Here is a 15,648-nt window from a genome sequence, read left to right on the forward strand (position 1 = left end):
GCAGACAGCTAACCCAATACCTCGAAGAAAACAGAATCCTGGACACTTCCCAGTCAGGGTTACGCAGCAACCAGAGCACAGAGACTGCCCTCAGGGCCGCCACTGACTTCAGGACCCTGCTGGACAACGGCGAGACCGCAGCACTAATCCTCCTAGACCTCTCCGCCGCCTTCGACACCGTCTGCCACCGCACACTACATGCACGCCTCCACGCCGCAGGGATCCGAGACAAGGCGCTGGAATGGACCACCTCCTTCCTCTCCAGCAAAACCCAGAACGTCCGCCTCCCACCATTCCGGTCCGAAGCCTCTGAAATAATCTGTGGCATACCCCAGGGATCCTCCCTCAGCCAGTCACTGTTCAACATTTACATGGCCCCGCTCGCACACGTCGCCCGACAGCATGACCTCAACATAATCTCCTACGCCGACGACAGTCAACTGATCCTCTCCCTCACCAAGGACCCAATCACCACCAAAGCCAACCTCCACGAAGGAATGAAGACCATTGCCGACTGGATGAGGACCAGCCACCTGAAGCTGAACTCTGACAAGACAGAGGTACTCATCCTCAGCTCCAACCCTTCAGCCTGGGACGACTCCTGGTGGCCGATGGCACTGGGAGCAGCCCCGACACCCACCGACCATGCACGCAACCTGGGAATCATCCTCAACTCAACGCTCTCAATGACCAAGCAGGCCAACGCCGTCTCCTCCTGCTTCAACACCCTCCGCATATGCTCCGCAAGATCTACAGATGGATCCCGACAGATACAAGAAAGACAGTCACCCAGGCCCTCATCAGCAGCAGACTCGACTACGGAAACGCCCTCCACGCAGGTGCCCCGACCAAGCTCAAATGACTACAACGCATCCAAAACGCCTTGGCACGACTGATCCTAGCCGTACCACGCCACGGCCACATCACCCCCCACCTGAGGGACCTGCACTGGCTCCCCGTCAGCAAGAGGATATCCTTCAAGCTCCTCATCCACGCACACAAGGAACTTCACAAGACCGGCCCAGCCTACCTCAGACGGCTCTCCTTCTACATCCCCCAACCGCCAGCTACGCTCCGCCGACCTCTCACTCGCCACCATCCCGCACATCCGAAGAATAACCACCGGCGTTAGAGCCTTCTCCCACCTCGCCGCCAAGACATGGAACACCCTCCCACTGAGCCTACAACAGACCCAAGTCCTGCGGACCTTCAGGAGGATGCTCAAGACCTGGCTGTTCGATCAGTAGCGCGTGCGCCCCCTGACCCCACCCCCCAGCGCCTTGAGATCCTCACGGGTATGTAGTGCACTTTACAAATGACTGATTGAAATAGGACTTGACCTTAGAGGCTGGAGCCAGCGAGCGGTTTGCATGCTGGGTAATGCCAATGCAGGGCTCATAGCTGGAAAAAAAAAATCCTTAAGAGGATGAGCCCGAAGCTCGTAGAACTGGCAAATAGAGAGGCAGAAGGTAACCTGGGAGACCTCATCTTTGGTCAGAATTTAATTAATTTGTTGGGGAAATGTGTCCACCTTTATAACCTTAAGTAAAGCCCAATACAATTTGCAGCGTGTTTGTGTCACATGCTATTGGAAGGGCTGGCAGGAGGGGACTGGCTGCCGGCCCAGGAACAAGGTGGTCCAAATTCTGCTCCCAAAATCAGTATCGTAAAGGCTCCATAGGCTGCGGCAGAGGCTGCCATACCTCTCCAGGTTTCTACCCACAGAGGTACTTTCTGAAGTTAGGTGGAGAAATTTGTGCTGGTTGTTCCCCAGTAAAGGATTTTTTAATTCACACGGGGGTGGGAAGAGAAAACAGACTCCTGGGTTTTTTGGGGCAGTATCAGGTTTCAAAATAGATTTCTGGGAGACCCCACATTCAGACATCTCAACCTCAAGAAGTTGATTTTTAACAAAGACAGAATGGATTTGGTGGATGTGGAAGTTTGATGTTGCTAAAGGGTGCAATAGTAAGAGTAGTACACACACCAAATGGGTTTGTGAGCGCAATTTTTCTAGTGAGAAAAAAAGGACAAGGTGTGGCGCCCAGTTATGTACTTCAGGGACCTCGACAAATATTTGCTATTTTGCTGCTTCAAGATGGAGAATGTGCTTCAACCTTAAGGCTGATCTTAGCCATGATTAATCTTACTGGAGGTTCCAATAAAACAGTGCACTTCTCCTTATGTTTTCGGATTGACCAGATGGCGCCCATCTGGAGTCTCCTCTTGGCTAGGCTATGTTTCACAATGTCTCGGCTTTCAACTTTGGCAGTGGAAAGGTGTGCGTTTTTGCCCCTAGTTGGTCTTCATATCCTCCTGTTCCCAAGAGCACCAATGCCGGCTCTCCTTTTGCACCCCCCCCCCCCGTTCCATTTTCCCCACTTCATCAGGTGCACCATTTTGGGGTTCAGATTTTGACTGCTTGGTTCTTACACTAGGGAAATGCCACATACTGGCTTAAGGTTTACCTACCCAGTCTCTTCTGTTCGACAGGTTATACATGGCATTTATATTGTTCACACTATACACCATTACAGGGAAGTCCCGCTCTGAGGTATGGTAAAAACCTAGCCCTATATTCTCCCCATCAAGGCACTGTTTCTTACCGATTACGCCTGGTACTTTAATGAGCGCACATTAACAAATGGAAGCCTGTTTTTTCTAAAACAGGATTATATGGTTCTGTTTTGCCACACTAGGGGTTTGATAAACAAAAGATGCTATTCTATTCTTGGAGTAGACATAGGGGGCAATAGAATTTTGTAAACTCCGGTTTCTGTAAATATAAAGTTCCTAACAGAAAAATGAAAATAAATACAATATTGAATTGTGTGTACAAGCTTTCTCGGTTCTCACTTAAACAGCCACTGCCCATCTTGTTAGCAAGTAGGGTTAAAATATTTCAAACAAACCATGAGAACATTCTTAGCTGCCCGTCTAATGACATCAATGCAGTACGTGGCAAGTCTATCACGGATGTATATACCGTACCATTGAGAACAGTATGCTGCGGGGGATGCGACAAATGGTTATTTTGAACTTGGTTTCAAAGGGATAGAATAATGGTGCGACTAAGTGGATACATTCCGTATTTACAGGCATACGTGTAACCACTCGAGTAGGCTTTGCCAATGCTGAAGGAGAGGATGGCCAGCAATAATAAAGTCCAACAATGACCAAAAACATGAACTGAAGAGCAACTGCTATATTTCCCCTGGTTCAGTCACAAGTGATGTGCAAGAAGGTCACCAGTGGTGCCAGACAGGAAAGCAGGGCTGCACTTGACTAAGCCACAAGCATGCTGTGTATTTAAAAAAAAAAAAGTCAATTCAGAGAACACCTTTAAACTACAGAAAAAATAATTTGCCAAGCGTCCAATGGTCAAATGAGTTGATTAGGCATTCTTTGTTGGGTACCTTACAAAGAAAAGCGTGGACCAGATTTTCTGACACTCACAGAATAAAATACACATTGTACGGTCATGATGTCTTTAATATTTACCAGGTACCACAGTTAACTCCCCTGCAGTAAGGGGGAGCTTAACTGCTTACTGTAACCATTTACAAGGAGGAAATGTCTGCTGGAACAGAAAGGAGAGTTAACAGAGGCGCGGGACTAGCATGTACACAGTGTCAAGGTGAGGTACATATAATACAGTAAAAACACCACAGAGCTGGTGCAGAGAGCAGCGCCACCCACAACACGTAAACCGTCGAATACATGCAACTAAAGTGCTACTAGGCATCGCCCTCGGCAGACAATCCCACTAGTTCACGCTCTGGAACTGTCCCCACCAGATGTACAGAAGTGCTGCAGTTCAAGGTCAGAAACTGACTGAAGACATGTCCGCCCTTTAAACATTACTCAGAGCATCCACACCAGGAAGAACTTTGCCTGCAAGTTAAAGGGAGAAAAGGAGAGAAGTAAATGGTGTTAGAAGTTGATCGGTGGAAAATTTAGGATTACAACTCGTTCTGGCTTCCGTACTAAGCATGCATACACTTTCAACATAACCAATATGCATTATATAGTAAATGTAATTATTAGCAAACCGTTTCCAGCACACAAAAACAAAAAATATCAAAACCACACAATCAAATACAGGCCTTGAAAAATGTATCAAATTACTACACTTACAGGTCTAGTAACATTTGTATAATTTTGATCTAACTAATGTACTTAACCAGTAAACTGGTCTCAAATTGTGCGCTCCTACTTCTGTATTTAATGGAGCCACCTTTTTCTTCATTTTCACATATGAGAGCACCTTCAGATTTGAGAGGTCAGCATTTCTGCTGTACAAATGTTTAATAGACTAAACATTTGTTCCATGCATAATTAGACTAGAGCCCACATATAGGGCACACATGACCCCTAACTTACCTCTTAGTTCACTAATAGCATTGTCATCAGGGCAGGGGCAGTAATGTTTCTCAGTTCAGGTTTAAAAACTCACTTTTAATAAATATATTACTACAGCATGATGTGGTAGTGCACTGTCGTTTACAGCTATCACATTTTCTATTGAAATGGCGACAAACTTTCACACCAACATGCAGTTTTACTGATAAAACTGAAGCGCATAACTAATGTTTAGACACTGTTTCAGCAAAAATGTTTATCATTTGCACATCAACAAGTAAAGTGTTCTGATTTGTTTTTATCATATATGTTTTTCTTCACCACACAGAATTACAAAAATGTGCATTAATAACTACTGAAATATTTTTGAAGACGTTTCTACAGTTCACTAGCTATTTCAACACAGTATTAGAAAAAAAAAAAGCCTGATATTAGCCATTGATTTTACACGCTTTGCACAGCCCGATTTGCACACAATTCACTTACAAAATCCTGTAACTTCAGGGGAAGCAATATACACACAGCAAACAGTAGCTTTAATACACCAGCCATTACACCCACGTACCATGAAATGGTGATATGATCAAGGGCTGTACCCAGGTGAAATTTAAAATAAAATCTGGACTGAGTAAGTCATGGATCCTGCTAACCAGACATTACTGGTCATTACTCTAGAATGGACAAGACTACTGCTTTATTGATTGCAGAGATGGAGAGAATTCTAGAGCTAGAAAGTCTCCCAATTCATTTAACTGCGCCAAGCAGCCTTATTAAATATCAAGCTGCCAATTCGTAAACAGAGCAGAAGATGGAGGATTAAGAGGCGGCTATTTCTCCAGTCAGAAGGGAATGGAATAGGACGTCTGCCCCTTTTCATTTAGTATGGGAAGGGTATATAGCCTGGTTGAGGGTCACTGAGATTCTCTGTTGCATGGAACAGAAAGGAGATTGCCCATCTTGAACAGTATTGAAAACAGCCTCGGTAAAGAGGGACGCCAGGAAAAGAATAGAGGAAACACTGGAGGAGCTGAAGCTTAAATTGAAAATGGATACAGTAATGGGAAGCCAGCAAGGTCAGGGACAATGTGTATGGCAAGAACTGTAGAATGTGGTTCGCATGGAAAGCCAGGCTGCATCTGAATTACATCAGGAAGGTTATGATGAGGAGACAACCCAGATAGTTGAGGAGAGTAATGCTGTGGAATTAGCATGTCATATGTTTATTCAGGATCTATATTCAAAAACCACAGCGATGAATGGAGAAGAGTTAAACAGACGGTCAAGCATGTCACCAGGCTCACTCAAGAACAGCAACAATTCCTGAGTCACAAAATAACCAGCACCGATATTCGCACAGTAGTTAAGCAGCTTAAAAGAGGGAAAGCAGCAGGCCCCGACAGGATCTCAAATGAGCTCTACATTTTAATATCCGAGGCGGTGATTCTGTTCTGGCTCAGGTGGTTTCATTCGGTTTTTATATTGGAAGGCTCCCCTTACCAGGGTCCTGGAATGAGGCTATTTCACGGATTTTGAAACCTTGTAAGAACCCTACACAGTGACAGTCGTACCAACCAATATCGTTGCAGAGTTGTGATTATAAGGTTTTCACCAGTATTTTAGCTACCAGTCTTAGTAAAGTGGTGGGTAGTTTATTTAACGAGGATCAGAAGGGTTTCCAACTTGGAAGGCATATGGTGGAGCCAACTCACACGTTGATCGGTTGAATAGACAGCCATAATTCTAGGGGTCCCCCGGACACTTCTAACCCTTGACACAGCCATCTAACCATGTTAATTGGAAGTATTTAACAAGTGTGCTAAAGTGTTTTGAGATAGTGGACGTGTTTTCGGGTTTACTGGGTAAGATTTATAGTATGCCAAGCACCCAAGTTCTGGTTAATAACAAGCTCAATGCACCAGTTAAAATAGGGAGGGGTTTGGACTAGGCAGGGTTGTCCCCTCTTGCCCATTCTGATTTGTATACCGAACCTCTGTCTCAAAGTTTAAGACTGAACAGAGGAATAAAACCTTTTACAATAGGCGCATTTTTCAGAAAAACAGCTCTGTATGCTCAGGATTTGAAAGGTTTATACACCAGGCACTGCATCTAGTATCCCGTAGCTAATATGAGAAGCGAGGCATTTTGGGGAGCTATCTGGTTAGGAGGTCAGTGAGTCAAAAACAGAGATAATGGGCTTGAACCCGAGCTGTGAAGGTATACAGAGTACAAAAAAAAACTAAGATACCTTGGCCTAAATATGATGCAGTACCCAGAGAAAATCCCATTAGTTAACATGGAGAAAGTCTGCAATGAGGTAGGTAGGGTTACGAAAATCCCATTAGTTAACATGGAGAAAGTCTGCAATGAGGTAGGTAGGGTTATGGCAGTATCTTTCCTTTACCTTACATAGATACATCTGGTTAAGGTGTCTATGATACCCAAATTTACCTACATGCCTGAGACCATCCTTTAAACTTCAAGAAAATGCTGATCAAAATACAGGGGAAAATTGCCTAGTTTGTCTGGGCGAACAAAGGGATAAGACTCCCTTGAAAAAATAAGCTGAGAAGGAAAGCACAGAAGGAGGGCATTTGGGCTCTCAGATTTTCAACTGTAATGCAGAGCCAAAAAGAGCTAAAGGCATGCAAAGAAATGCCAATGGTTCATGGAGTACTATTTTGAAATGGCAATATTGTAAAGTATACTAGCAATCTATTATTACTAACATGCAATGCATGACAGAAGCCAAGGTGACTGGCTGGATTTTCAGTCACAAACATTAGTATGACAAACAGTAAGGACAAGGAGGAAGTTCATAAATCCTCTTTGCAGCCATTAAATGTCACCCACAAACAGCGGGGATTTCTTCAAGTATGTGCAAGTTACTTTGATAAGAGTCATCAGAATACACCAGAAACAAGTCAAGAACTGAATTAGTGTCCTTCCATATTTGAAAGGGCTTCAAAGAGTCCATCACAGGAAGGGTAAGACAGGCATAGCTGCATGGAGCTTCAAATTGCTTTGAGAATGCAGGGCAGCTTACATCAAGCATGGCAAAAACATACAGACCCAAAAGTTAGCTTTGTATGTACTGCTTCTCCTCTGTCTCAATAGTCACCCCTCAGCACCCCCCGCCCCCTCCAACAGTGGTCCTGATCATGCCATCCTTTGAAACTGAACGATTTAAAGGATCAGCTTTGACAATATAGAATGTCCTTATTTTCTTTCACCATATTGGAGAGCACCAATGAAGGTTTCATCTTTCACAGGCACGCCATGCGCCACTAAACAGATCTGCAACGGTCAGCACTTGGTTGCCAGGTTACCAGTGTTTGAACACTGCTGTAGAACTAACACAAAGCTAACTGAACGAGCTGCTGTAGGCTATACAAAACATAGGTGGCACAAATCATGACTAACTCCAAAAGAGGGCAAGGGAAGAAACTGCAGCTTAGCATTGTTAATTTCCTGAAAGCATAATCGACAACGATATTTACCTTCCAGGAGCTCTAGACTGGCTCCACCTCCTGTGCTGACATGGCTGACTTTGTCCTCAGTGTCCCACTTCGCACAGCAAGTAGCAGTATCTCCACCGCCTGTAATAAAATAAGTAAATTACACAAACTAAGCAATTTGAAATCTTTAGACTTTACCCTCCAGAATGAAGCATAACGGTTGTTTGCATTTCTGAGATCATTCCTATGCAATTATTCTACAAGAATATAGCCTTATGAAAGGGCTAAGATGGAAAATTACAACCAAGGAAAAGGAACGAAGAAAGCATGGTTATTGTGAAGTCAGAGGCCTAAGGAACACTGCTAGGTGCAAAACAGCAGAAAGTACTGCCACCACCTTCCAGGCACATCTTTAAGCCACCCGTACAATAAACGGTACCCTTAATTCTGCATTCCTCAGCCTTATGTTTTTGTGCTTGGTCCACATGACATGTAAATGTGGAGTCTCATTCTCGGTCCCTCTGGTGCTCTTTGTGAGTCAATGTACAAATAGGGGACCCCCCGCCCCCTAGCGAAAACTATTATGATCCTCTTCCAAAAGCAAGTATACACCAACATTCAAGTACATCACAAGCGCTGATAAAAAATCCCCTCAAGGCAGATGAAGCTGACAAATGCAGGTTCCATTACTCACCAATGATGGTTGTACATCCTTTTGCAGTGACTTCTACCACCTTGTCCATGAGAGCTTTGGTTCCATTTGCAAATTTATCCCACTCAAACACCCCAACAGGGCCATTCCAAACGATCTGCTTGGATCGGCCGACTGCTTCAACAAACTTCTTTACGCTTTCAGGACCACAATCTAATCCCTAAATAAAAAAAAGAACACGTTTTAGGTTAAGAATATAACTGACTCATTGATCACTTTAAAAAAGAAGCTTAAAATACAAGTAAGTATTGATTTTCTATGCAGAGCACTAGATAATTTGCTGTCCGTAAGCATATACAAGCATGCAATAGATGTTCAAACCTAGCATGGCACAAACATCTAACTTTACACAGTTTTTTCGTTGCACCTCACTTGGGAGATGTGTTTGCCTTTAATCACCGCTCACTGTGGAGGTCCCAAACTTCATCCAGAAAAAGAGCATCATAGGGTAGTCTTGAGTTTTGTCCTTCCCTACAACACTAAACCTAGAGGCCGGTGGGAGAGGTGCAGCGTATTCTAGTGCGTTCCCAAACCCCCACTCCCTTCTCCAATGCAAACCATAGCCCACCTGGCTTGCAGTTTTGGCCCACCAACTTAGTATTCTGCTAGACATTGGCTTAAATGCCCAAAAAGCGGGAGTTGTGGCCTATTTGCAGAGTTGCATCCCCCTTAACAAATGCTTAACAGTCCTCTGATAAAGCCTTACTGCTCGACTACACTACCACAAATGGAGAACGAGGTGGTATCTACTTTACCTCTGCCTACCTTTTGCGTTCCACTGGACTCTGTATATACTATACCAAAGTGAGGTATAATGTGCACAGAGCCAGCTTCCTACAATTGATCGGTCCTGCGGTATGGTCCATCTTGGGCCATTCTGGTTTGCTGCCAACTTGTCAGACCAGCTCTCTGCCTTCATGAACGCAGAGGCAAGGGGGCCTAAGGGTAATGTCAAGGGTACCAACCCAAGGGGCAGGCCCCGGCTGAAGTCCATGATTATTCAAGGAGCTAGGGGATTGGAGAGTATTGTGGAACAAAAAGACTCCATAGGTGTTAATTTTAGGAGAACACATGATGGAAAGCCTATTATCTCACCGTAAACATAAAACAAGCAGCGTTGTGTGCTAGCCAGCGAGGAGGAGAGGGCAGAAAATAAAAGTAGTGCAGTTAAACAAAACACATGGCCCATACTGCAAGGATCGATGTAGCAAAGGCAGTCGGCAGGGCGAGAACAAAGCAGCCACAAGTGGACACTATTTACCAATGAAAACTATGGAATTAGTAAAGGCAGACCGAGCAACAAATGGAACGCGGTGGGCGCGTGTTCAAAATCCACAGAAAGATTAAAGCACGCCTCGCAGCGCATGCGCGCTGTCTAAGCTAAACCTAACAAGCATTTACAATGCAATGGTCTTGGCAATATTATAGGTAGAGCTATTGGTATTGCTCATTATTTTTCTATCATTTTTGTATCCCTAAAAAAAAATGGCATTGTCATTTCTATTGGCATTAGCTTTTTTTGCTTATGTGATACCTATTGCATTAGCAGAGAGAGAGTGAGGTAGTGAGATAGAGAGAGAGGTATTGAAATAGAGAGTGAGGTAGTGAGAGAGAGTGAGGTAGTGAAAGAGTGAAGTAGTGAGGGAGAGGGATGTTGTGAGGTAGTGATAAACAAGCATAAGGTGATGTTGTGATGTAGTGAGATAGAGAGAGGTAGTGAAAGAGAGAGTGAAAGTGAGTTAGTGAGATAGAAAGAGTGAGGTAGGGAGATAACAACCAGGGCTTTAAGTGGGCCGGGTCTCACCGGGTCTGAGCACCGGCAGTTGTTTTAAAGGGGGCTTCGAAACGGATCTCTATCGGGCTCTGTTTTGTGCCCGCACAGGCGGTCCCTTTTTTTCCCCCTGGACTGCAGTGATAGGTAGCACATCGATGTGCGCGTGGTGAGCGTTGTAGAGGAAGGGAAATACTTTAAAGAGTCATTTTCTCTCTGGATTTCCCTTCTCTTTTTGAAACTCGAGAGCAGCAACATTGTTGTGGTGTCACCAGGGTGTTAAGTGGAAGTGTTTTCAATATTTTATACAAATCATAGTTGCTGCTTATTTATCGTATGCAACTATTGACAAAGCCAATAGTCCTGACTTGTAGGTAGGATGTGACTTGCATCATATATCTGAATGCAATGACAGGAACAGCAAAATACAAGTCGGGCGGCACACTGTGCTAAACACGGATTTTTAGATTAGGTATTTTAAAGCCACGCCCTTAATTACATTGACCAAGCCCCTTTGAGTGACCCCCCCCCCCCCCACACAGTTTTTTTCATCCCACTTAAAGCCCTGCTCGTGGGGATGGGTCTGGTTGTCGCGGGATGATTTCAGAATAAAGAGAAACCGCCACACCCACCCACTCCTGAAGTTAGTGACTGCAATGCCGCCAGTGCCACGGTTTCAGATGTGTTGTTACTGTGGCAGAGTAGCTGCCAGCAAACAAACACACAGAGCGCGGTGTCCCTGAAGCGGGCACAGCGCTCAGTGTGAAAGTTTAAAACGAGACTCACCGAGGGTGGCATCACAAGAAAACTTAATGCGCCAAGAGCCCAAAGACGGCGACACACGGAGTCAGGCAAGGGCAGCACAATCCCAGCAATAGACCCCTATAACAAGGTGCACGACCACCGTAGCCAGCATAACTAGGGGGCTGCAGAGACTAGGCTAGAAGCAAGGGGCGTGGCCAAGCACAGAAGGTGCAGGAAGACATGCTAAACCGAGCAGAGGGAGGGGGGGGGGGGGGGGGAGGGGGAAGGGAGGGAGAGGGGGGCACCACTCGAATGAAACCCAACCGGAGACTTACTGAGGCTAGGGGTGGCAAGTGAGAGAAGGAGGTGGGGCAGTGATTTGAGGGGAGGAGTGGGACCCTGAAATGGATGTGGCCCACAGAAGCTCTCTATGTGAGAGTGTATGCAGTTGCTGCGCTTATTTCAGACAGGAGGGAACTGCGAGCAGCGACCTCCGAGCGAAAGGTGGTGGTGGGGGCGGACTCTAGTGTTGTGACGGGCAGGCAAGCAGTGTTCTAGGGGGCTGGAGTGGTTGGGTCCATAGCACTGTATGAAGAGAAAGGTGGGATGGCCCAAAAAAACCAAGCACTAAGTGAAATCGCCTCGGCTGAAACAAGCAGCCAAAGACAGGACAATGGAGTGTAATGGACAAATAGAAAAGCCCCTGAACGTAAAATGGATGCGTGGCGGTGACACAATTGCAACAAAAACAAAACAAAAACAAGGGAAGCTTCAAAACTTTTTCGGCTTCGAGGAAGTGTTCCTGCTGTTCTAAAGAGTGCGTGGCTAAAAAGTGGAAAGAACAGCACGGAACACGCCCCCGAATCTGAAAAAGACGGAGCCTATTTGGAGGGACGGCTCTCTCCTCCAATGGCTGGCCTCCGTTTAGGAAGCCAGCCAATGGAGGAGCAAAGAGAGAGGCGGGCTATATAGCCACTCTAAGAAACATTAAATCTCCGGACTTCCGGTTCTGCCTTCGGCAGACCGGACGGTCCCTCGACCTAAAAATGGCTATTTTTCTGTTGCAAATATGGCACAGCGTCTACTGGCCACTGGAAGCAGGAGGACTGCTGTATGTAAATGCAAACATTTTATTCTCACGCTCCAGTACAGAGTTGACAAGCACTTTTATTTAAGAGTTAAATACCTCCGTGCTTCAGTTCACCTCTGTGCCCCAGGTGGTTCATAAATCCGACTCATCACTGCTCATTATTAGGCCCTGCTAACTGCCACGTGATAATATAGTAAAATAAACAGACTTCCCGTAATTTTACAAGGAAAATGTCACCCTGTGCTTCTTTACAAAAGGGCTCAGGGCTGTGAGCTACACGGAAGATGTTTGGGAGCTACTGATAGCTTGTGATAGACAAGTTGGTCTACAGCATATGCAACTACAAAAAATAAAATCTAAATTCTGGTCCAACTGTCAGAGGAAATTTACAATAAGTAGATGACATTTAAGACCTACTTTGTGATGAGCTCTCAAAACCCTTTGTAAAGACACAATAGAGAATTAAGCTTTACATGAGTAATTGTTCATAATTATTTTGGTATGAGATCCCTACCAACGCAGTGTGCGATAGACAGTTCAGCGTACCTGGCTTAGGTTCGGCAGGGCAAGTTTAAACAGTTCCATCCGGAGGTAGGGCGATTTAAGTGGGAAAGGAGAATCAAAAAAAGCAACATTCCCCATCTCAACTCCCAAAGCAAACATTACCCTCTGCTGCAAAAAAAACGGTTGAAACGAAGTACACCAAACTTTGTATTAAAATAGGTGCTTTTTGGTTTTACTGTTACTTTAGCAGCATTTTACATTTGCATAAAATTTAGCACATCGAGCTTACAGTTAAAAAGTATAGTGCTAAGAATTGTGGACTACTTTGACAAATCCACATATTTTGCAGAGATTTATTCTTCCTTCTGTGGGTAGGGCAAGTTTTATGCAGATGCACAAAGGAGTACAAGCTCAAGGTTAAATGGAGCAAGAGCATTTTCATGAAATCTGGTAATGTATTAGCAATTAAATCCCAGTGTTGGAATCTCAGGTATCATGCACATCCAAGAAAGTAAAGTTAAGGAGGGGTGGAAGACTAAAAAATAAATAAATCACAGCTTCAAAGACCAGTTCCATGAGACTGGACATGTTTAGCTTACTCTTGAAAGTTTGAGTTCCATGCAAATCTGACAAGCGAGATAGTGTTCAAAGTGTGTTCTTTGCGGTTAACTTTGGTGCTATTGACCGACTCAGAATGAGATGGTGCAGGCTGTTAGCAAATTAATCTCAGTGCAGAGTTCCATGTGATCGGATAAAGGAGGGAGGAAAAGTCTTTCATTTAATAAAAACTATAGTGCTATTTCGTAGAAGGGCACTAAATTTGGTAGACACTTGCCGTCAGCCGCAGCTTGCATAGATAATGCTGTGGGGTGGTGAGGCGGGAGAGTGGAATCAGACAAAACGAAGGCAATGTGAAAACTAACTAAATAAATGCACTTTCCTTTCGCTTGCCGCATCGCTGAAGTCTGCGATGCAGCGAGCACAAGGCAAGTGCTTTTATTTAGTTAGCTTTCACATTTCTGTGGTATGTCGGATTCCACTACCCTCCACCCTGCCCCAGCATCACAGCATTTACCTGTGCGAGCTGCAGCTGCTGGCCAGGTTTAAAATGCTTTGAATGCGTCAAATTTCATACAGACCCATCAAGGGGTCATTATTAGAAGGAAGGGCAAGGAGCATAAACTGTTCCCTGGTTAACATAGTTGGCACCCCTTCAGAAATATGCACAGGATTCATCAGAAATATACAGGTTGTTAGAAATTGGATTTTTGATTCAAAGATTGGTCGCACTCTGCTCGTCACACCAGCAAGTTGCCCCAAGGAACTGTGGTAGATGTAGTGGCGATGGCGAGTACGCCTATCCCACGATGTATGTAGAAAAGTATGTGTTGCATTAGCCATCCCTGGACACGCGTTTCGAGGTAGTTGCCTCTCGTCAGCAGGGAGCAGGTCAGTGTAAAGGGGTGCCGCGTGGACTGCCAAAATGTAATTAAAACAGGTGACGAGAGGCAATTACCTCGAAACACGTGTCCAGGGATGGCATAATAGTGACATACTCGTGGCATAGGCGTACTCACCGCTGCCACTACATTATCCAGAGTTCTATGGGGCTATTTGCCGGTATGACGAGCAGTGTGCGACCTATTTTGTATTTAGAAATTGGATTTTTGGTAGGCTAGGGCATGTGCCAAAGCCAGGCAGAAAGCACCACTCTAGTCAGGATAAGGGAGTTACACTCCTGAAATAACCCCTGCTCACCCCATTGGCAGTTCGGCACGAGCAGTTAGGCTTATCGTAGAGGCTATGTGTAAAGCATTTGCACACGACCAACAGTAATATAGTGCAAGCACTGCAAAAGGACACCACACCCATTTAGAAAAATATCCAATGTTTTAATATACAAAAACGATAAAATCCACAATACAGTACTTAAAAATCTTCAGTTATCAAAATATGCTTGAAAAACAGACCCTCGATGTCGATAGCGCCGTCCAGGGCTCACAGCGTCGTGAGCAAGCAAATCCAAACAGTTCTGGCTGACCGCGGCATCGCAGGCCAGCTACGGTGTCGGGAAGACGCGCAAACAGTACCTTTTAGAAATGCAGGGCATCGGCGACCTCTCGATGAGCTTCCGAAAGCACGGCGTCCACAGGCGTCAGTTCAGGAGTCGTCGGGCCTTCGAAGTCACACGCATTGCAGATCGAACTACTCTTGGTTGAAGTCAGGAGCAGTGACTTCAACAGGCATCGGGTGCTGCGGTGCTAAGTGCAGCGGTGTGGTGCCCTCAGGTCGCAGTGCGAGCAGCGGCAACGTAATCGGTGAGACCAGGGTCGCGGTTCGAAGTTAATGCGGTGCTCGTCCCGATGCTGGCAGGTCGCGGTGCATGCAGCGGCAGTGTCGTTGCTGAAGCGCTGTTGTCTGGAGTCAATGGTGCCGGTAGGCTGAGGCTGCGGTTTGGGATGAGGGCGGTGCGTCGTGTAACTTTACAAGCGGTGCCCTCGAACCATGGTGCAAGCAGCGGCATAGATTTCGGCGTGGAGCGTCGTCGGGGATACCGAGGTGTCGCCGTGAAGCAAGGTGGTGCGGAGTGCAGTGCCCACAGAACGCGGTGCAAGCAGCGGCACGGTGGCGGCGTTAGTGAGACCAATGTCACAGTGCAGCGGTGCCCTCTGTGGTGCCTTCATGACACGAAGTCGGCAGCGGTGTCATCGAGTTGCTTTTTCTTCTGTTCCAGCACAAAACAGTCCCCAGTGCTGAGGGCAGAATAGCTTGAAGTCTTTGCTGTTCCTGAGACTTCTTGAACAGGGGGCAAGCTCTACCTCAAGCCCTTGGAGAAACTCACAAAAGTAGATTTCAGAAAGTCCAGTCCTTTCACTGCCCAAGACAGAAGCAGCCACTGCAGGCCAACACAGCAAAGCACACAGCAAAGTGGTAGTTCCTCCTCACAGCTTCTCCGGCTCTTCTTTGCAGTCTTCTTGGTCCAAAAGAGTTCTTAAGTTAAGGGGTCTGG

At 45.7% G+C, this 15,648-nt stretch overlaps 1 protein-coding gene across 1 annotated transcript in view; it reads right to left on the reverse strand.

The window, feature by feature from the left end:
* Window positions 1–3,474: 3,474 nt before the first annotated feature.
* Window positions 3,475–15,648, reverse strand: part of PGK1 (phosphoglycerate kinase 1) — a 58,763-nt gene continuing 46,589 nt past the window's right edge. Inside the window, exons 9-11 of the mRNA XM_085608221.1 lie at window positions 8,512–8,689; window positions 7,860–7,958; window positions 3,475–3,894 (exon numbers count right to left, since the gene is read on the reverse strand). Coding sequence (XP_085464347.1) covers window positions 3,854–3,894; window positions 7,860–7,958; window positions 8,512–8,689 — 318 coding nt within the window. The 3' untranslated portion in view covers window positions 3,475–3,853. The remainder of the gene's footprint in view (window positions 3,895–7,859; window positions 7,959–8,511; window positions 8,690–15,648) is intronic.

Source organism: Triturus cristatus, chromosome 5_2 (genome assembly GCF_964204655.1).
Source record: "Triturus cristatus chromosome 5_2, aTriCri1.1, whole genome shotgun sequence".
Classification (NCBI taxonomy): Eukaryota; Metazoa; Chordata; class Amphibia; order Caudata; family Salamandridae; genus Triturus; species Triturus cristatus.